This window comes from Saccopteryx leptura, chromosome 3 (genome assembly GCF_036850995.1).
Source record: "Saccopteryx leptura isolate mSacLep1 chromosome 3, mSacLep1_pri_phased_curated, whole genome shotgun sequence".
Classification (NCBI taxonomy): domain Eukaryota; kingdom Metazoa; phylum Chordata; class Mammalia; order Chiroptera; family Emballonuridae; genus Saccopteryx; species Saccopteryx leptura.
Window position 1 is genome coordinate 21,167,787 of NC_089505.1, and position 22,747 is coordinate 21,190,533.

Sequence of the window (22,747 nt, forward strand, 5' to 3'; positions counted from 1 at the left end):
GGCCTGGCGTGAGGGGGACCCGGGTTCGATTCCCGGCCAGGGCACATAGGAGAAGCACCCATTTGCTTCTCCACCCCCCCCTCCTTCCTCTCTGTCTCTCTCTTCCCCTCCCGCAGCCAAGGCTTCATTGGAGCAAAGATGGCCCGGGCGCTGGGGATGGCTCCTTGGCCTCTGCCCCAGGCGCTAGAGTGGCTCTGGTCCCGGCAGAGCGACGCCCCGGAGGTGCAGAGCATCACCCCCTGGTGGGTAGAGCGTCGCCCCCTGGTGGGCGTGCCAGTTGGATCCTGGTCGGTCGGGCGCATGTGGGAGTCTGTCTGACTGTCTCTCCCCATTTCCAGCTTCAGAAAAATACAAAAAAAAAAAAAAAAAAGAATGTGGCAGCATTGTGTTTATCTAAAACTTCTTCAATCCTTTTACAACTCAGTGAAATACAATAGTCTGGAGGGTCACCTCCTTGCCGAAGACACTTAAAGATGTCCCATATATTTCCTCTCATACTTTGAATCACTAATAATTCACAATTAATTCTATGTTGTCATATATATATATGCATATATATATGGATAGACATAGACCTGAATACCTATGTCTGTGTCTATATGCACGTATGTCCCACTCTTCTTGCTCCTCCTTTGCCACTTCCAAACCATTCTCCCTCTTTACTTCCCCAAAAACCCTAGTCAAGCACACACCATTAGATAATACCACATTTAGAAATCTGAATTTGGCTCAATTACTAGGTGATATCATAAAATACTCTAAAGTGTGAGAAAGGTATGACAGTTTTGTGCAGGAGTGCTCTCATTCAGGGGAGAAGAATACTAACATATTTAGGGGTATAGTGTCATGATATCTTCAAATCCTTGTCAAAAGCACATTTTTAACCGAGAGAGAGAGAGAGAGAGAGAGAGAGAGAGAGAGAGAGAATGTGTATGTATGTGAAGAGAGCAAGGGAGAGAATGAGAAAGCAAACATGATAAAACTTCTAAACCTGGCAAATTTAGGAATAGCAATGCTACCACTTGCTATAACATTATTTCAACTTTTCTTCAAGTCTGAACAGATACAAATTAAGAAATTTGGGGGAAACCATCAAATCAAAATAATAAGGATACATACAGAAATTTTGCTTTCTATATAAGCATTAACCAAAATATACAGTGTTAAGAGACACGTACTAGGCCCTGGCTGGTTGGCTCAGCGGTAGAGTGTCAGCCTGGTATGTGGAAGTCCTGGGTTCAATCCCCAGCCAGGGCACACAGGATAAGCACCCATCTGCTTCTCCATCCTTCCCCCTCTCCTTTCTCTCTATCTTTTTCTTTCCCTCCCTTAGCCAAGGCTCCATTGGAGCAAAGTTGGCCTGGGCACTGAGGATGGCTCCATGGCCTCCACCTCAGGTACTAGAATGGCACCAGTTGCAACGGAGTAACACCCCAGATGGGCAGAGCATCGCCCCCTGGTGGGCATGCCGGGGTGGGGGGGGATGGGGATGGGGATGGGGAGGGGGGGTTCTGGTCAGGTGCACGTGGGAGTCTGTCTCTCTGCCTTCCTGCTTCTCACTTCGGCGGGGGGGGGGGGGGGAGAGAGTGAGACATGTACTATCAACAGAACTGTCTATCAAATATTCCTGTATTTTAGATTTCTGCCTCTCATTGTTCACCCCTTTCTCACCCACTTCACTGTTGTTTCACTAACAAAACAGAAGCAATCAGCAAAACAGCTGCTTTCCCTCCCAGTACCACGGGGAAACTATCAACAGCCTTTCTTGTTCTTTATAAACCACGTCAAGCTCTTTCCCACTGAAAAGCCATACTGGACAGTAAGTATCCTCCCTGTTTTTCAATGTATAGCTATATAGTCAATTTAATCTATCTAACTCTTGAAAAACACAGAGAGTAACCTGAAAAACTTACCTCCCTGCTAAATTTCTCCAGTTGGGTTTGGCAGTCAACTAGTTTTGTCTGCATCCAGGTTTTGATTCCAGTAACCGGACAAGTTTGAAGGTTAGTCTCTATTTCCTTCATGTCTTTCAGCGATGATTCAACTGTTTCTATTTCATTAACAAATGCCTGAACACATAAATTAAGCCTTTGTTGAGTTAATGCCCATTTGAAGAGTATGCCACAATTATAGTTTGTCTGCTTTTATCCCTGCAAATATTATAAGAACAGACTGCTTGGGAGTCAAAACTTTTAACTGCTTCAGAAATATTATGCCTTAAGAAATTCATTTCACCTGGCTGCTCTGTATAGCCGTCTGCCGAATTAGATTGTAAATACTCGACTCTCAGCAGGAAATAGGACTTTTAATTAATTTAGAGAAGCCTAATGATTTCACCAAATATAAATTGTAGTCGGTATTACTGGAAAATTTCATTTGTAAAATATATTTTTCTTATAGCTTCACCAGGTGGCACAATAAGAGCAATATACTCTCGGTAATTATGACACTAAGCTTGTCATCGTAATGTGAAATAGCAGCTCCCAATGAACCAAAATTGTTCTTGTTCTCTCAATCCAAAATTCTATAACCATGGCCAAAATAAAATATAAGTAATCATTTTTTATTAACTATAAAGTGTAAAAAAAAAAAAAAGCTCTCTTATCTAGAAATATGGTCATGTCAATAGTCTTGTAATGTTAATAAGAGCAGCAAATAATAAAAGAGAAGAAGAACATGGTATTTAGGAGAGAAGGCTCCCTAGGTCAGCAGGACTCACCGAGCACTGGTCTAGCTGCCTTTGCAGCCCCTCAGCGTCTCCTTGGGCAGCCTGCTCTTTCATTAAGAAGTCTTTCACACCATCCGCCCACTTCTCAATGACTTGCGAATCTGCCTAAATTGAACACAATACCAAAGGAGGATATTACTCAGTGACATTCAACCTAATACATCTCCAAATCTATTGCTACTGGGGGAGGTGGGGAGAGACTATTTTTCAAAACGTTGATAGCATCATTTTCATTTACTTTTTATTTTTTAAATCTTCCAATTTTGAAAATAGTGATTTTCTTCATGAATGACTAAAATCCCCATGAAACGACCCTTTCCTGATCATTCTAACTATTTCAAAACACTCTCCAGTGAACCAGGGTACTTGGCCTAAGTGTAAGTAATATCTATGATTAAAAATTCAAATTACTGGAAAAAAAAATACTTTTCTCGGTATAATCAGCTAAATCATCTTTTGTTCTCATATATTTTAGAACAGATTTTCTCCTAAAATTAGCTACTCAAAGCAGGAATAAGTAAATAGCAGGCCCTGGCTGGGTAGCTCAGTTGGTTCCAGTGTCATCCAACATGCTGAGGCTGTGGGTTCAATCCCCAGCGAGGACACATACAAGAATCAACCAATGAAAGCATAAATAAGTGAAACAACAAATCAATGCTTCTTTCTCTCTCTCTCTCGCCTTTCCTCTCTCTCTAAAATCAATAAATTAAAAAAATTAATAAATAGTGTAGTGAAGGGAATGAAATAGATTGTTCTTAGTTCTACTGTTAGATGCTGTTATCTGAGAACCTAGGACAGTCTGCTGCCCAGTTCCATTCTTTCATCCAAAATTGACTAACACCACAATAATCTGAAACTGTCTGGTGCTGGAAGGCTAAAGGAAATAAGAAAGGAAATAATTTTCCAAGAGAAAGAAACTTCAGAGAAGAAGTAATATTGGAATTGGCCCTTAAAGAATGCAAGTAAATAGGTCTGACTTGATCTCTAATACTGGAGCAAAGTAACGGTCATTTCTTCCCAAGGCCTCTCATTCCATCTTCAGTCAGTCTGACTTATTAAATTCCCTTGTATTAAGCTGAGTTTGTTTCCTTGTACCTCCTTCATTCTTTGCTTCTCATTCAACCCTACGAATGAAGATGAGTTTTTTTTCTTGTTCACAAAATACTTTCAGATTTGAAGGCAACCTCTTAGCCTTCCATTGGTTAAACATTCCCAAGTCCTTCCACGATGGTACTAAAACATGATATCCAGGTATGGTACACACCACTTCAATCAACACATTCTGGAAACTACATCAGCTTTTTATTGTCCTTACATAGTGCCACAAATAACTAAGAGTGCTTGTCCTTATAATGTTGGAACGAAAGACACAATGGAACTTAACTGGTATTTTTACATGTGGATAATTACACTCATGCAATGCCATCTAAAATTATTTAAGTTTTATTTTTCCTACTGTAGAGTTGTTTTTATTTGATTGTTTATAGATATCTTATTCACAAATAGCATGTTTAGCTGAAACTCCAAAATTCACATAACTTCCTCAGAATTACATTTTTCATCTCATATTGCTTAATTGACTTCCATCATAAGTTCAGGAGCTGATGTTTATAAACAACACACTTTGTCTTGTTAGTCCACAAAAAGACTTGAATTTTTAATATCTCCACTTTCATTTCAGCCATCTCTTCTAGCTCTCTTCTTAACCTGAAAATCTAAAAGTGAGGTATTCCTTTTCAACTGGGTTTGGGGGGACAGGGTGGGGTTTTCCAGGTGAGAAATAAGAACAATGACAGTGCCTACCTTAGCATTCCTCCACGAGGACATCACCTTATTCATTAATCAACAACTTTTCGGCTTAATTTTTGAAATATGAGGATCGATCGACCTAACACTAGCATCCAACTAGCTTTCCACCTCCCTCTTACAAGGTTATAAGAGATTTTCTTATATACTTTACTGAAATCTAGGCTTGCCAAAATTGATAGTTCATAACATTATTTGAACTAAATGAGCACACATGAAATGTGAGTCTGTGAATCTGTGATTCTAATAATCTAATATTCCTCTTTCAAAAAATGAGTCTAAGAAAGCAGTACTTAAAGGAAATGAGTCTGGGCAAGACTCATTAGTGGGATCCGTGTTGATTCCTAGTGACCACACAGTCCTCCCTAAGCACATGTACCATCTCCGTCTGGTCATTCATCTACAGCCAAGAGCCAATATCAATCTTACTTCCGGTCTTTAGCTTCGAAAAAATGATGCTCCCCCTTAATTAGAACATCCATCTATTTCCATTTTTCTGGGACTTTCTCACAAAATGCATGATGTGTCCTTGAGATCATGGGTAAGAAACCATGTGCCTTGGGATGTAGATTTAGGCTTCTAAAAGATCAGTGTACCTTTTCCATCTCACTCAAAATTCAGGCTCTAACGCACTCTCAGGAATGACCACTGTACGCTTTCTAGTTTGCAGGACCCTTCTCCGATGAAGACGGAAAGCAAAATGGCTGACATGGGTGGGCCTTCCTGCCTCTGTCAATATCACGCCACCCTGCACAAGCACCTCCTCGCCTATTCTACACAGCTCTAAACGCCCTGTCAGCCCCGCTGTGCACCCCCACACTTTCCTCCCCTCTGTACATCAGCTGACCTGCCCCTGACGTCTCAGTTCCCACTCAGCACCTTGCCAGCCAGGAGCCCATGAGAAACTAAATCCTCTTTTTTGAGCCTCAGAAGCTCATCTACAGCAGAGAAAAGATAACAAATACCTTGCCCGATTGTTCTGAAAAACAGAGATAATGGTTGAACAGGACCTGGTTGGAACTGGCATGCAATATATGGGAACTCTTATTACTACGATCTATAAAACTAAGTGCTTTATGACCAAGATTAAACCCGTAAAAGAGTTACCACTTCCAAACTCTGGTGTTTATTCCCATCAGAGACTCCACAGGAAAAAGCAAGAATGAGGACATGTTTGCAGAAGGGTGTTTAATGTTTTAATTGCTGCCAACACTAATGTTTGTTGTATCATTATAACTGTTTAAAAGGATCTGTTTAATGAGCTGCTACTTATGGTATTTCTGACTAGACCTGATGGAATCCAGCTCAGCAGAAGGAAGCCAAGTAAATGAACCAAGACCCAATTATAAAAATGCCTGGAGGCAGCACCGTACAACTGCCCCTGCCCTGGGCCGGCCACACCAGGGTCGGATGAGTCACTGAGATGACTATGAACCACCAAGTGTGTGCAGGAGATAGGGAGCTCTGCCCCGCCCTCCGGTGTCTCCTCTTTCCTTGGAAGGAAAAATATTGTCTCAAATCCATTGGTAATAATATATCTTCTGATTTAAACTATACCAAAAATCTGTTACTCTTTCCTTCAATCCTATACCTAGGGGGTTACAAAGGAAGCGGAAGTGCTCACAGACAAAGCATTTCTGTCCAGTTAAGAATCACTGAGCTGATGCTCTCTAAGACTCTAATGTGTCCTGAGTAATTTTTTCTCCACCTCCATCCACTTGCAGAATATGAACCTATTCATTGGATCAAATGAATGTGTGTGTGTGTGTGTGTGTGTGTATATATATCAATAGTATATATATATTAGACTAGGTAATTTCTAATGTTTTATCTTCATCGGAGGACCTTGTTCTTTGAAAACTCACTAGTAAATTCCTAAAAATAAGTGTGGTCATTTCATATGCAAGAAAAAAAATGTAAACTGCATTACTTACAATAGCCAAGATATGGAAGCAACTCCAGTGCCCATCAGTAGACGAGTGGATGAAAATGTTGGGGCACATATACACAGTAGATACTACTCAGTCACAGAAAAAGGATAAAATCTTATCTTTTGCGACAGCATGGATAGAACTGAGTATATTATGCTAAATGAAATAAGTCAGTCAGAGAAAGACAAACACCATATGATTTCACTTATGTGTGGAATCTAAAGAGCAAAATAAATAAACAAAATAGAAAAAGATTCACATATACAGAGTACAGATTGACAGTTGCCAGAGTGAAGGGGGGTTGGGAGGCTGGGTGAAAAAGGTTAAGGGATTAAAAAGTACAAATTGTTAGTTACAGAATAGTCACAGAGCTGTAAAATATAGCAGAGAGAATACAGTCAATAATACTGTAATAACTACATATGGGGCCACGTGGGTACTTGAAACATCAGGGGGACCACTTTATAAAGTATATGATTGTATTACCACTATACTTTTCATCTGAAATAATACAGAATAATATTGAATATAAACTATCATGAAAAACAAATTTTAAATGCTGTAAATGAAAATAAACTGTAAACACTATCTAGACCAGCCATTTCTCACTCCTATTTATACCCACAAATTCTCAAATACAAAATGACTTATATGATAGTTTTGAAAATCAAAGTATCAAATAGTCCAGTTTCAGGAGGGCAAAATGCTACATTGACCATGACTGCTCAAAAGCACTGATCTGTAAGTGTTGCGATGGGTAACACCTGCTGGTGGGTCACGGAAAAGGAATGCGAGGTCACGAAAACAATTCCCTCACCCGGTCACAGCCCACCTCCCAGCCCAGCCCTTAATGAAGGGCAAGAAAACCTGAAGGCTGGAGACTCCGGGGGTAAGACAGTGAGATTCCAAGGGACACAGGCACTGCCCGGAGATTTTGTTTACCGAGAAATTCTCGGCATCTTGTTGTGCTCCTCCCCCATTTGTTGGAATGTCCACGGCTTTTTAAGCAATTTCTAACCCAAAACATGGGCAAAGAGAACCGTAAAGCCAGAATTAAAACAGCAATTTAAGGTACTATGGTTTCTATTGTTTGATTTTTTAAATAGTCATTAACCTCAAAAACACACACGCCCGCCCCTGGTGGGCGTGCCGGGTGGATCCCGGTCGGGCGCATGCGGGAGTCTGTCTGACTGTCTATCCCCGTTTCCAGCTTCAGAAAAATGAAAAAAACAAAACAAAAAAAACACACACGCAAAAAACAAAACAAAACACTTTTTAAAAGTGTTACTTCATGTAGTAGAGAAAACCAGCAATGACACTGCTACTACATTTCCTTATCTGAAACTAACCGAGTTCTTAAATCCAAGGTCTAGAATCCACCAATATTCCCTTTAGTGGAGTAAAATATATTCAAAACAAGGGGGGGGGGGAGAACTTGATGAGATAATTATAAAAATGATGTTACCTAGAAAGAGTTAAATCAGCCATAGCGCATATTACTCTTAGGAAGTAGTTGCCGTTGTGTTTTCACCCTAAAATGTTGTCCTGAGTAATCTCAGAACCTGGTTCTGTGTGTCTCAGAGCTCCAGCACGTGCCCTCCACACTCTAGGTCAGAGCACAGCACGTAGCCTGTTCAGTTTGTGCCTTTGGCTGTGCAGCAACTGAAGAAAGGTGTGTGAGTGCACAGGTGCCCTGCCATTTAGGGCAACCATGCGTTGAGGTTTTGTGGATCCACTCTCCCTAGAGAGGTACAAGTGGTTGAGATGTCTGTAGGTGCCTTCAGAGTACTAGTTACATTCACATCTGCTTCCTTGCTGTAGGCCAGACAAGGTTCCTATCCTCAAAGGGCTCATGCCTTGGGGGCAGAGAGATTAGCATGTCTAGCCACAACAAACATTGGCCTGAGGCGGGTTATTGCAAATGTCTTATGGAATTGGAATCTCAGAGGAGGGAAAACAGTTGTGGGTGTGGATGTGTGCAAGACTAAAGATTGCTTATAGAAGAAGCTTACCCTTAAAGGATGAGAAGGAGTAGAACAGGGTGTAAATTTCTAGCAAAGTGAATGACATTTCCAGAGAAAGGTAATTGTCCAGTGTGGTCTTTGTGACACACCACACTGTGTCCCCACCCAACTCGACCCACAAGGGACAATGCAGGCAGGGCTTTCGTGCAAAGAAGAGGCAGGAGCTCAGAGATGTTTGGGAAAACATTTTGTATCACCATGGCAAAGACAACAGCTCCTTCCTCGAAGTGGCACCAGTGCGGAAGATGGATTCGGAGGATGGATTCGAGAAGAAAGCACTCAGAAGCAGCAGACAGATGTAAAGGATAATAAGACTGTCAGGGCAATGGGTTAAGTGAGCGTCTGAACATAGCAGGAAGGGGCTGGAGGAGGGGTCCAAAGAGGCAGGGGTGGTGGTGAATTTGGGCGAGTTTGCTGTAGGCCTTGGGGACAGGTTCGAGGTCCCACAGTTACAGGACAATGCAGAAGAGCTTGAAAAGCACAAAAGAAATCATAGGAAATATCTCTCAGGGCTTGAATCCAGAGGCTGCTGGGATGAGCAGCCTTTTAGGAGTTTATAATAGTTAATCCCCATAACTCAGAAAAAAATCTGGTCAGTAAAATCAATAATTTTAAAAATTACCTTTTTCACGTATTTTAAATGTTTTGCTGCCTGGAAGGAGTGGGAGGACTTGCCATGAGGTAATTTTAACTGTACCAATTAACATTTTAACTCTTAATTACAGGAATTGAGGTCATTAACTTTGGCATGGCATAGATTTTTTTTTTTTTAATTTAAGAGTGGTATATTTGAGTATAACACTATGACTCGGGCCCGACCTGAACCCATGCAGAAGAATCTAGCTGCATAGACAAAGGAAACAGCTAGGTGTACAAGAAAACACTATTTGCTGACAGATAATAGAAAGCTAAAATTTTCACACAAATAAATAATCCACTCTCCTTAGGTATATTATAGAATGGTAAGAAGAAAGTAAGCAATTGCTATAAAAATACTTTTTTTTTTAATTCATTTTAGAGAGGGTAGGGAGAGACAGAGAGAGGAGAGACAGAGAGAGAGAAGGGGGGGAGGAGCTGGAAGCATCAACTCCCATATGTGCCTTGACCAGGCAAGCCCAGGGTTTCGAACCGGCGACCTCAGCATTTCCAGGTCGATGAAAATACTTTCAAAGTCTGAATATATTCTGTCAATGAAAGGCATTATTTTTAGTAATGAAAAGTCATACTCTAAGCTCAGGCATTTGCGGACTATCTATTTAAACAGCTCTCAAGAAGTTTCAATATTACTTGTCTGTACCAGTATGAAAAAAAAATTAGAATCAGTACTATTCATGAGCTTTTATTTTTTACTTTGACTATGTTAACCTCCAGCAAGAATCATTGTAAATGTCTACAGCCTCCCAGAAAGGAGACGGTGTTGGGAAAGAAAGGGAACTCTAAGTGCTTAGTCTAAATACATCTCCATCATTTAATTTCTTCAATGAGCATTATTCATATATTACTTATATAATCAAACATGCATTTTAAAAATAAACATGCCATCCATTGTGTTCCTAAGAAATTTCATCATAGGGCCCTGGCCGGTTGGCTCAGCGGTAGAGCGTCGGCCTAGCGTGCGGAGGACCCGGGTTCGATTCCCGGCCAGGGCACACAGGAGAAGCGCCCATTTGCTTCACCACCCCTCCGCCACACTTTCCTCTCTGTCTCTCTCTTCCCCTCCCGCAGCCAAGGCTCCATGGGAGCAAAGATGGCCCGGGCGCTGGGGATGGCTCTGTGGCCTCTGCCCCAGGCGCTAGAGTGGCTCTGGTCGCAATATGGCGACGCCCAGGATGGGCAGAGCATCGCCCCCTGGTGGGCAGAGCGTCGCCCCATGGTGGGCGTGCCGGGTGGATCCCGGTCAGGCGCATGCGTGAGTCTGTCTGACTGTCTCTCCCCGTTTCCAGCTTCAGAAAAATGAAAAAAAAAAAAAAAAGAAATTTCATCATAAATTGGAATGAATCAAAAACCTACTGTGCCTCATTGCTTAAAGACAAACAGAACTAAAACCCTAAAAAAGTATAAATCAGGTAATTAAAAGGGGGTAAAGGTTAACCTCAAAATGAATATTTATTGTGATTATTTGAGGGGAATAAATTAAAAGTTTTCCTAAGTGAATTGTAAGTGGTTAAGTAACAATCAATTTATTTGAAGCAAATAAAGGAGTAAAACTGTTCTTTAGAAATTTAAAAATGTGTATTTCAATAAAAATATTGTATAATGAGGGAATATAGACACTGTCAGCAATCCTGTAGTTTGGACACAAAAATAAACTAAAAATAACTGGACATTACAAATCTGCAACCGTAATAAAAAAAATAATTGAATTATATAAGGTCTACCGGAAAGTTCTGTCCATTTCTATCACAAGTTTTGACACATAGCACATGTTTATTTGACGCACGTGTGCCTCTCTATTTTTATCACTTAATGTATACATACTGACGTAGCAAATTAACTAAAACAATGTTGATTCATGTTAGTCTTATGTATGAAGCGATAGTGTACCCATGGCTACTGATAAAGTTCATTTACGCCACTGTAATTTTTATGAATTTCAACAAGAAAGAAATGCTACAGAAGTATGTCTGTCACATCCACCATATTCCCCGGACTTAGCATCCTCCGACTATCACTTGTTTTTGTCCTTACAAAATTTTTTGAAGGGCAAAAAATTCAAAAATGAAGAAGATATCAAACAAGCACTGGTTCAATTTTTCACATCAAAAGATAAAACATTTTTCAAAAATGGGATATACAAATTGCCCTCACGCTGGCAAGAAATCATTAATAATAATGGCAATGATATTATTTAATAAAGTTTATTGATGGTAAGAAAAATTTGTATTTTGTTTTATTCCAAAAACGGACAGAACTTTCCGGTAGACCTTATACAAATACATGTGTTTAATGTGGAATGTTTTCAATGAAAATAAGTTTGGCATGCACTCAAACTGCCCACTTTAAATGCCTGAATTTGCTACATTAGTAGCAACAAGTCACTGAAGCCAAAAGCTGGATTACTATAAGCATAGGGCTCTCTTTTGTGTTTTGAAGAACATCATTATCTTTAAATTCCACATTAAAATACTGGCTCACATTTAGCTAACACTATAATACACTTTAAAGAATCAAAAGGAGATTAACCTTAGGGTTAATCTTCACTTATAAATTTCCCTAACTACATCTCATATTTAAACTTGAAAACAAAACAATGCCTTTTGAAAAGATGGGATTTAATCCAGCATTGCTTACCCTAGGCACTATTGACATTTTAGGCTAAAAGATTATTTTGTTGTGCGGCAGTCCTGTGCACCGTAGGACACTTACCCACAACCCAGGACTCTACCCACTAAATGCCAGTAGCACCCTCCCCCCCAGTGGTGTTCTGAAACAGAAACAAATGTCCCCAAGGAGGAAAAATCTCCCCTGGCTGAGCACCACTGACAATTCAATGCTTGAACACTAACCAAAATTTTTAGAATCCTGAATAAGGATATAATTCTGGTTTATAAAGTTGGAAAGTGTTGTAACTGAAGTGAGACAATGGGAGGAAGACCCACTCACAATGTCATGTGACTCAAAAATACTGAGCTACACATAACACACTCCTCTTCAAAATCAGTGGTTTAATCTATAGAGATCTCAGCATAGAACTGCAATTTACACTTAGAAAAAACCACTTCTTTCTACCACCAACACACAAGCGCGCCCACACACAATCCTTGCCACTTTACTTTCCTCCTGGCCGCTCGCTGGGCCTGTCCATCGGTTCTTGGGACAAGGAGTTTCCGTCTAAGTCCCGCGGTCACCACCACTGTGTCATCATTGCAGACCCCTTACCACTTGGCTGCCCCACCTGCCCCACCCTCTTCTACCACAGGTCCTTTGGTTTTTTAATTTTTTAAATATCATCTTCAATAATTTTTTCTTCATTGCCTGACCAGGCAGTGGCACAGTGGATAGAGTGTCGAACTGGGATGCGGAGGACCCAGGTTTGAGACCCCGAGGTCTCCAGCTTGAGTGCGGGCTCATCTGGCTTCAGCACAAAGCTCGCCAGCTTGGACCCAAGGTCAAGGTAGCTGGCTTGAGCAAGGGTTACTCAGTCTGCTGAAGGCCCACGGTCAAGGCACATATAAGAGGGCAATCAATGAACAACTAAGGTGTCGCAACAAAATACTGATGATTGATGCTTCTCATCTCTCTCTGTTCCTGTCTGTCTGTCCCTATCTATCCCTCTCTGACTCTCTCTCTGTCCCTGTAAAAAAAAAAAAAAAAAAAATCTTCATTTTTCATTTTTAGTCTTCTCACTTTTTTTAGCAACATCTTTACACAAATTCTCTTGGGATCTAAATCCAAATATATAAACACACACACACACACACACACACACACACACAGAGAGAGATAATCTCTTACACATGTTCTCTTGGAATCAAAATCTATGTATTTCCATATCTAAATCTCCTATTATTGATCTCATTTCAGTCATTGAAAAGTATTTATGGAGTGCCTTCTCTGAGCCAGGCTCTGCCCTAGGAGTACATATGGGAATATTCAAGTGCAAAGAACATAGACAAATGACCACGGGAAGGGGGCCCTGGGAGGACGGGGGGCCTGTGTGGAGGGAGTGTGATGGGGTCACTCGCCATCCAGGCCTTTCCTGGTGCAAAACCAGGCAGTCTGCAAACTCCACTTCTCCGCCTTCCTCACAGGACAAGTGTTAGCATGCTGACTGTCTAACCTGACCTTGACCTCGGCCACCTTCTCCTATGCCCTCACATTTACCCTTCTCTCTAGGACTTCCGCATGGCCTCTTCAGCTGTAGACATTTTCAGATGCAGCCAAGGATCCCGTTTCTAAATTCTTGTGCACCCCAAATTACCTGCTTTTTCAATTGGAGAGTCTGCTGAAGGCCTAGTTTAGATTTCTCAATCCCAAATGTCTAAAACCTTAAAAAAAACACACAAAAAAAACCGCTTCCAAGACTCAGATATCTGCTACTACCTGGGCAACTTCCACTGCTCTGAGTTACCACTGCAGCCTAGTCTCCAGTCAGTATATCAGGCAGGCTTCTCACCCCAAAACATTATTTTGACTATTTTTAAGCATTTTCCTCTTACCTTTGTGTTCTCCAATACTTTAAAAGTACGGCTTTGGTAAGCAAGTTATAAATCCCAACTTAAGTACATAATAAATGTGGGACTAGAAAGAATGCAAAATACTCACATAATAGATATTTGAATCTTACATGAAAACTACTATTTTACCCTGTAATAAACTTAAACCTTTCATGGTCTCTGGATTTACCTCAAAAGTTCTTAGTTTGGGGATAATTTCTTCAAGTAAATGCAGATCTTTGGAAAGCTTGACCTTGACTTTGTTCCACTTTCCTTGAACATCATTAAATTCTTGATTATACATTTTCTCTACCTCTGGGGAAATGTTTTTCTCCAAAGCTTTTGTTTCTTCTGCAAGTTTATATAATGTAGGTTTTTGATTCTCAAGGATTTCATTAAGGGCCTGAAAAAAAAATGTTCAAGATTAACAATATGCACAAAGATTTGTCTATATAGATGTAATAATATGACCTATAAACAATCAAAAGTCATCTTTCAAAAAGCATTTAATCAAAAAAACTTAAAATCTCATTAAAAAAAATAAGCACAATTTAAAAAGTTAAAGCTGGCCCTGGCCAGTTGGTTCAGTGGCAGAGCGTTGGCCTGGCATGTGGATGTCTGGGTTTGATTCCCGGTCAGGACACACAGTGGAAGCAACCATCTTCTTCTCCATCCTACCTCTTCCCTTTCTCTCTCTTTTTCTCTCTCTCTTCCCCTCCCACAGCCATGGCTAGATTGGTTCTGGCATATCAGCCCCGGGCGCTGAGGGTGGCTCCCTGGAGCCTTCGCCTCAGGTGCTAAAAATAGTTCAGTTGCAAACATGGCCCCAGACAGGCAGAGCATCAGCCCCAGATAGGGGGTGCCAGGTGGATCCCAGTCAAGGTACATGGGGGAGTCTCTCTATCTCCGCTCCTCTCACATGGAAAAGAAAAAAAAAGTTAAAGCTTGCCTTTCATGAGTTATATGGGCCCCAATATTATGTATGCTCTACACAAAAATCCTCTGTAACAACACACCCAGTGAGGGGCAAGTGTGCAGTGCTCACTTTTGATCTGTTTTAGCTGATGAAATGGTTCAGAGCCATATATCTTAAATGCCCAAGGAAGTATTTTTATTCAAGATTGAATAACAACACATTAATTAAATGGATATCATTCATTTTATTAAAGATATTTCAGTATATTATAAACTGGTTGAGAATTTTAAGCAAATTATAATATGAGAAAAATACCATTTCATTCTACTAAAATAATTAAATTAACTATCTTTCTTTTAACTAAGGTTTAGCTAGGTTATGGTAAGTAATCTTCAAATTGTAAGAGATTTTTGACCAATTATGACTAAAGTGACTAATATTGTTAAATAGTTGAAAAAATTTTTTCAAAATCTATAATATATTTGACATGACTCAAAATAAATATTTCAAAGACCTAAAATATGTATTACCTTATTATCTTGTAAGGCCTTCTCCACCTCGGCAAGATCATTCAAGTCTTCCAAAGACTTGTGGACCTTACTTTCTGATTCACTCAGCATATCTTTCATTGTTTTCAACATTTCTAAATATGCATGTCCAGGCTGGCTCTTCATTTCTGTTTATTTAAAAAAATATTTAGTTTGAGAAAACAGTGTTAGAAATCTATTATTATTATACATATCATTAATCTTCTGTATATAACAATTCTAATATGTAAAAAATTAACTCCTTAATTAAAATTAAAAGGGGGCCCTGTTAGTTACTCAGATCATTCCATTGGCATCTCTGACAGTCAGTGACATCATTCTTGCAGATGTTGACATTTAAAAATATTAACTAACCCACTATCATTTTTCTTCATTTTGTCATGATGAAATGTCTCTCTGAAGGTGGTACTACAATGTTCCTTTTGTCTCACATAATCTCTTTTTCCTCAGTAGCTACACACACACACACAAAGGAAACAAATATCCCTTCAGCCTGTCTTCCTCTGAGCTCAGGCGTGGAGATGAACTGTGCACAGAGTGGAGGACATTACGTAGGGACACCCTAGCCAGGCTGCAATAGGCACCCTGAGAAATAATGACTGCAAGAGCCAACTGAATAAAACCCACTTCGCCCACTAATATAAAAACCACAGACAAGCAACACTTGTGTGGAAAGGAAGTAAGCTTATTTGAAGCGCAAGTGATGAAACCAAGTACAGACAAAAATAAAACTAGCAGCAATATTCACACCAGGCAAGAGGCAGAAACAACCCATCTGCCCATCAACAAATGAATGTGTAAACAAATGAGGTATAGACACACAAGGGAGTATTCCTCAGCCTTAAAAAGGAAAGGAGATCTGACACGTGCTACAACACAGACAAACTTAGAGAATCTTATACTAAGTAAAACAAACCAGTGTCCAGAAAATAAATACTATAATTCCACATACATGAGGGATCTAGAGTAGTCAAACTCACTGAAACAGGAAGTAGAATGGTGATTGCCAGGGGCTCGAGGGAGGGGAAAATGGAGAACTCTTGCTTAATGGTGGAGTTTCATTTTTCCAGGATGAAATGAGCACTGGGATTGGTGGCACAACAATGTGAACATATTTAACACTACTGAACTCTACAGTTAAAAATGGTTAAAGTAGTAACATTTATTTTATATGCATTTTACTACAATTAAAAACAAATATTAGCCCTGGCCGGTTGGCTCAGTGGTAGAGCGTCGGCCTGGCGTGCGGGGGACCCGGGTTCAATTCCCGGCCAGAGCACATAGGAGAAGCGCCCATTTGCTTCTTCACCCCCACCCCCTCCTTCCTCTCTGTCTCTCTCTTCCCCTCCCACAGCCGAGGCTCCATTGGAGCAAAGATGGCCCGGGCGCTGGGGATGGCCCCTTAGCCTCTGCCCCAGGCGCTAGAGTGGCTCTGGTCGCGGCAGAGCGACGCCCCGGAGGGGCAGAGCATCGCCCCCTGGTGGGAAGAGCGTCGCCCCTGGTGGGCGTGCCGGGTGGATCCCGGTCGGGCGCATGCGGGAGTCTGTCTGACTGTCTCTCCCCGTTTCCAGCTTCAGAAAAATACAAAAAAAAAAAAAAAAGAAAAGAAAAACAAAAATTAGGCCCTGGCCGGTTGGCTCAGTGGTAGAGCGCCGGCCTGGCGTGCGGAAGTCCCAGGTTCAATTCCCGGCCAGGGCACACAGGAGAGGCGCCCATCTGCCTCTCCACTCCTCCCCCTCTCCTTCCTCTCTGTCTCTCTCTTCCCCTCCCGCAGCCAAGGCTCCACTGGAGCAAAGATGGCTCAGGCGCTGGGGATGGCTCCATGGCCTCTGCCTCAGGTGCTAGACTGGCTCTGGTCGCTCTGTTGCGACCAGATGGGCAGAGCATCGCCCCCTGGTGGGCATGCCAGGTGGATCCCGGTCGGGTGCATGCAGGGTCTGTCTGACTGCCTCCCTGTTTCCAGCTTCAGAAAAATATACACACACAAAAAAAATAAAATAAATTGAATTTTTTTAAAGAAACCAAACGTGTCAAACATGAAAGCATGTTTTGTAACAGTCAATTTACAGAGGTATCTTCCAAATTTCACATTATAGCCTAACTAGATTCAATGCACAAAGAATATGGTGTCCGAATGTCTCGAGGACACATGACACATTTGCTCATCAGTCACAGTCTACAATTGACACAGGGAAGGGTATGGTTAAATGTACAACTTTTTAACATGCACTGCCCGTAACATTACCTAATTCAACACCACTCCTGACTGAGGCAATAACTAAGGAGAAAAGTACATTACATACAAGGGATAAGCTCTCAAAACCTTTAACAGTTAACTTTCCAAAGTTGATTCTAGAAGTAAACACTATTTAAAATTCTCCAGACTTTGAAATAGAAACACGATTTATCTTAAAAGAGGAGATGATCCTGCTAAAACTTGAACCATCTTGAGCAAACTGATGTAAATTATCATTTATTTTTAGCCCTTAATAGTGATATTGACTGTCCTCCTTCAAATAAAGGGAGAAATGACACCCTTTAAAAAAAAAAAAAAAGCCTTAACATTATTATATCCTATTGACACGGTTTTAGAGCACGCGATAGCTGTTCGTGCTTTGACAAACAATCGTGAATCCGGGAGATAGTCTGAATATACTTTCAGACCTGGAACGGAAGCAGGACAGTGGAAAACAGAGTGAGTCTGGTGCAAAGGAAGCAGATGTGCTAATGGTCTGAAAAATACTGGGAGTGATTTTTAAATTAAGGCAAAAAGAGAGGGGAGAGAGGAAATAGTATGTTTACCATCCTCTAGCTGTTGCTGACGATCCTCAAGACCCTGCTGCACAGACTGGTAGCGGCCCAGAAAGCGGTCGAAGCCCTGCTGGACGAAATCTGGGGCGGAAGGTCTAGACGTCAGGGCTGCGCAGCGGGCACGCACCATTTCAATTCTGGGGCGGAGGCCAAGGAGATGGGTCAATTCCCGCTATGGAAGAGAAAACACGGTCACATAACTCACTAACGATGAACGTCCTCACAGAGAGATAATCAGAGCAGAATTAACCTAATGGCCATGATACGAGGAGCATCTATTTAACACAGGGCTGGGCATAGTAGAATCCTTTCCCGGCCCAGGCGGTTGTCTCCCTTACCTTCAAACTCAGCAAGTACTTCTGCGGATGTCCTGAAGGGGGCGCCTGTTTCACCCACTCCTCCTTTGTCTTGATGGTCTTATCAAGCTCATCAAGTTGCTTAAAGTAAGTGTTTATATCTTCCTGGAGCTGAATCTTTCTCGCCAGATCTTCCAAATGCTGAGACACATGCTTCCATTCTGATAATACCTTCTCCAGGTTATGTTTTATGTCTTCAGTTGGAAGACCCTCTACAAAGACATAAAAAACAAGCAGACACTTCATCTATTATGACAAAACTTGTCTGGAACTTGATATAAATAGTCTAACATATTCAAAACATCGAGGTAATGGCACATATAGAATGATCACTCTGTAAGCCCCTTTTAACATAAAAAAATAGCAATAAAATAACACTATAAAATATAAACTATAGTGATGATGCTAAAATAACTGTTCGATTCTTTGACCAAAGTGAGGGAGAGGGATCTTTCACTGGCGCTTTAGGAGTGGTGTGACTACTACAGAAGGAACATCAGTAGAGCTTAGAACTTCAGTCACTGCATCTTCTATGAAGCCGTGTTTGCATCTTCGGCATCCCAGCATTGGGCTAGCTTCTAGTCTAGGCCAGGGAAATCAAACGAACTGTCTGGACTTGTCTGGGACTCTGACATCAGAAGGGAGTCCCTCCAATATCAGAAAAAGGACAGCGGGTTACAAAAACTAGGAGGCAGCTCCAGTCTTGAGTGAGCAAACTACAGGGTCATCTAATTTGCAAAATGAATGGCAAGAGTTCACAGTGCTGAAAGCCACCTGGGGAGGGTAGAAACAGTCAGCCAGCAGCCAGACCCAGGAGCTGCGGCCAGCCTGCTGGGCACGCCACACAGAGACCAGCAAATGCCCAAATATCAATGCAGCAGCGAGAATATCTACTTTAGAAACACATCAGAAAAAAATGTCATTATGTTCATAACTGACATACATATCTCTTAAGTGGAGCATCCTAACTGGTTTTATTTATTTATTTATTTATTTGTTTGTTTGTTTTGGTACATTCTATCCCCAGGACTTATTTATCTCATATATAATTTAGTTTGTCTCACATTTTTGGTAGTTAGAGAATGTTCATAGAAATAATCAAGTTACCTATCATCATAGCTTTTGTCATAGTCTGCCCCTTCATATAAAATACCATCCAACCAAATAAAAGTACTCTGAAAATAGATGGAAAATCTGCAAAGATGTCTGTCTCCTGAGGAAAGCATGCACGTCTGAGAGTAGGGGCTGAGCATCTTTATTGTTTGAGGAGGAGGCAGCCAGAACAATTATGCTTTGTAAATATGTACCATAATCCAGGGTAAGGAGCGTGCAAAGGGGGGAAAAGGCAGGTACAACAAAAGTTCACTTACGACCCACAAACAATGCACTTTCCAAAGTTTCTGTAGCACTGTATGCCCTGAAACTCAGAAATGCAAACAGGACATATTTTGAATGGCTCACCCGTGTCAGCTGCTAAAGTTCAATTACTTAGACCTACACAAAACATTCCCACCACAGCCCAAGTTCAATAATCCCTGTGAATGGGGGTCATAAACGAAACAAATTCACATGCTCCTGCTGAACTGACGGAGCTAGAGGAAACCAGGGCCGTGCCTCTGCCAGGTCATTTCTTGTCTAAGTGGGCAAAAGACTAAGTCAACCACTGCATTTTCATGTCGGCAGTTTATGCTAAACAGGAAGAAAATCAAGCTGGTAAATACAAATTTTTGAGATGAGAAAGTATCACTCTCATCTGGAAAACAGGCAAGATCACATTCAGTACAGGCGACGCTGAGGCAACTTCTCCAATTCCTCTTATAATTCACTGGCAGTATTTCCCAATCCATTTATTTTGCCTTTCCAAACCAATTCTCAAAGTTTAAATCTCTTTTTTGTCCAAGCTTGAGATAATATATGTTGGGCTGCTATTAAGTAATAATGCAGCCCCACATTCATTGCAGCATTAATCACAGTGGCCAAGACATGGAAACAACCAAAGTGTCCCCTGACAGAAGGCTGGATAAAGAAGATGTGGTACAAATATACAGTGGAATACTGCTCAGCCATAAGAAATGATGACATGGTGCCATTTATGACAACGTGGATGGACCTTGAGAACATTACACAGACAGAAATAAGTGAATCAGAAAAAGCTAAGAACTGTATGATTGCACACATAGGTGGGATATAAAACTGAGACTCATGGATAAATGTGAAGTGCTTACCAGGGGAAGCGGGATACTGGGGAAGGGTGTGAGGAAGGGTCTAAAGAGAGACAAATATAAGGTGATGGAAAATGATTTGACTTTGGGTGATGTGTATACAACATAATCAACAGTCCAAATGTTATAGAAATGTTTACCTGAAACCTATGTACTCTTATTGATCAATGTCACCCTGTTAAATTAAATTTTCTAAATAAAAATTTTTAGAAAAGTAATAACAAAAACACAATTTGCATCACAGAAAATGAAAATTGTATATTGCTTTTTAAAAATAATTGTTTTTGCTTCCTGAGACCCAGAGTTATAACTTCTCTATCTCTGCAGAACAGATGACTACTCAAAGCCAAATAAACAGCCATCATTTTATTAATTACCTAAAAGGGATAAAACATAACTATTCCTGCCACTTCCTCTCATTTGACTTCATATTTTTCTGTGATTGTACTGTGGTAATCATGGGAAATGTTTTCAAAACATGAGACCCTCAGGCTGATCTATGTGCCAGTCATAATGAGTGCCAATTCGTAAAGCCAAGTGCCCATCCAAATGCCCAACTACTCTATTATAGTTGTTGACAATCAGGTAGAGCAGCAGTCAAATAAAACAGATTGTTTCATTTTTAAAACACTGTCATGCTATGTGAGAGATCACAAAACATTTCAAACGCGTTAGCCAGAAAAGTCCTATCTGCCTTCATCATAGTGGGATTTTTGACGGAAACCAGCGACATGATTATTTGAACATCTGTTTTACCGAAGAATTTGATATGCGTCCTAACTGAAACGAATCATTTCTCTGCCCTTATCCCTCGGCAGACTATGGCCAAATTATACCCTTTATAAAAAAACATCCTCTATTTTAATTATCAGTGTTCTAGGATTTATTTCAAATTTAGAGGAAGAGAGAGGGGAACAGAGAGAATCACCCAACTGTGCTTTCATCTCTGTTCAACATTTCTGGTTTTATAGCAGGAGCAGAATTATCAGCACTAACCACATGTAGAGAGGTAATGTGCAACACTGTAAAAGTTGGAATAACGGATAACATGGAAAGTCAATGGGGAGACTTTAAAAAATCATTTTCTTTCTCTCACTAAGAAAAAGCCAACACCCTTTGAAAAATGAGATAATTAAACCCAGAACAAATATACCCTATTCAGATCAATGCCCCCATTCCTCAGCTTCTCATCCCATCCTAAATATTCTTAATAAAAGATATGTTTTTTAAAAAAAATAAGTTGAATTAGAGTTCTGTAATGAATACATTTCCAGCCCCTACTGGAGTTAAAAAAAATAATAATACAAAATATATAATATAAAATATAAAACATTTCTTATGAAATTAAGCAAACATAGATTAGGTCACAAAATTCATTCTTTATATATCACATCACTTGATATTTTGCAAGTAGTACTTTCACAAAAACTCAATTTCCAGTGGATATGTTCTACAGGAATGCCTATTTGTATGTGCTATAAAGATTTTATCTAATAAAAGCTGTAGTCCAGCGGTTCTCAACCTGTGGGTCGCAACCCGGGCGGGGTTGCCTAAAGCAGCGGTTCTCAACCTGTGGGTCTCGAGCCCGGCGGGGGTCGAACAACCAAAACACAGGGGTCGTTCGACCCCCGCCGGGCTCGTGACCCACAGGTTGAGAACCGCTGGCCTAAAGCCATCGGAAAATACATAATGCATATCAGGTATTTACATTCCAAATCATAACTGTAGCAAAATTACAGTTATGAAGTAGCCACCAAAATTATTTTTTGGTTTGGGGTCACTGCAACATTAGGAACTGTATTGCAGGGTCACGGCATTAGAAAGGTTGAGAACCACTGCTGTAGTCAGAGGAAGGAAAAACACAAAGGGTTACATGACTAAAACACAGAACTAGAAAACACCAGGAGACCCCAAAGTCTCCCATTTCACAATCCACTGCCATTCTCACTGTAACACATGGCCTCCACCAACTTCTCACCTATGCCGTCCTCCCCCTCTCCCCCAGTCTGAGCACTCTAATTCTACCACACCGACTAAAAGCTGACACGGACATGAGGAGAAGGTCAACGACGCAGAGCCATGACATCTCCCCACATTCACATCTGACCAGGCCTGGTTCCCACGCTACAGTGTTGACACAGAAGTGAAGAATCTACAATAGCGACTAACCTAAATTCAACACACAACTTATTATAATTATTGAAAGAATCAGCATCTCAGGGAAAAGAATAGTCTTTCTGTGTCTTTGG

General features: G+C 40.8%; 1 protein-coding gene across 4 annotated transcripts in view; it reads right to left on the reverse strand.

Annotated features, from left to right (window-relative positions):
- The window catches only part of UTRN (utrophin), a 515,659-nt gene that overhangs the window by 333,633 nt on the left and 159,279 nt on the right, over window positions 1-22,747 (reverse strand). For all 4 annotated transcript variants that reach the window (XM_066373070.1, XM_066373071.1, XM_066373068.1 and 1 more), the window contains 6 exons: window positions 18,259-18,488; window positions 17,912-18,092; window positions 15,092-15,237; window positions 13,836-14,048; window positions 2,720-2,833; window positions 1,914-2,069 (listed from right to left, as the gene is read on the reverse strand). In XM_066373070.1, the coding sequence (XP_066229167.1) occupies window positions 1,914-2,069; window positions 2,720-2,833; window positions 13,836-14,048; window positions 15,092-15,237; window positions 17,912-18,092; window positions 18,259-18,488 (1,040 nt within the window). The remainder of the gene's footprint in view (window positions 1-1,913; window positions 2,070-2,719; window positions 2,834-13,835; window positions 14,049-15,091; window positions 15,238-17,911; window positions 18,093-18,258; window positions 18,489-22,747) is intronic.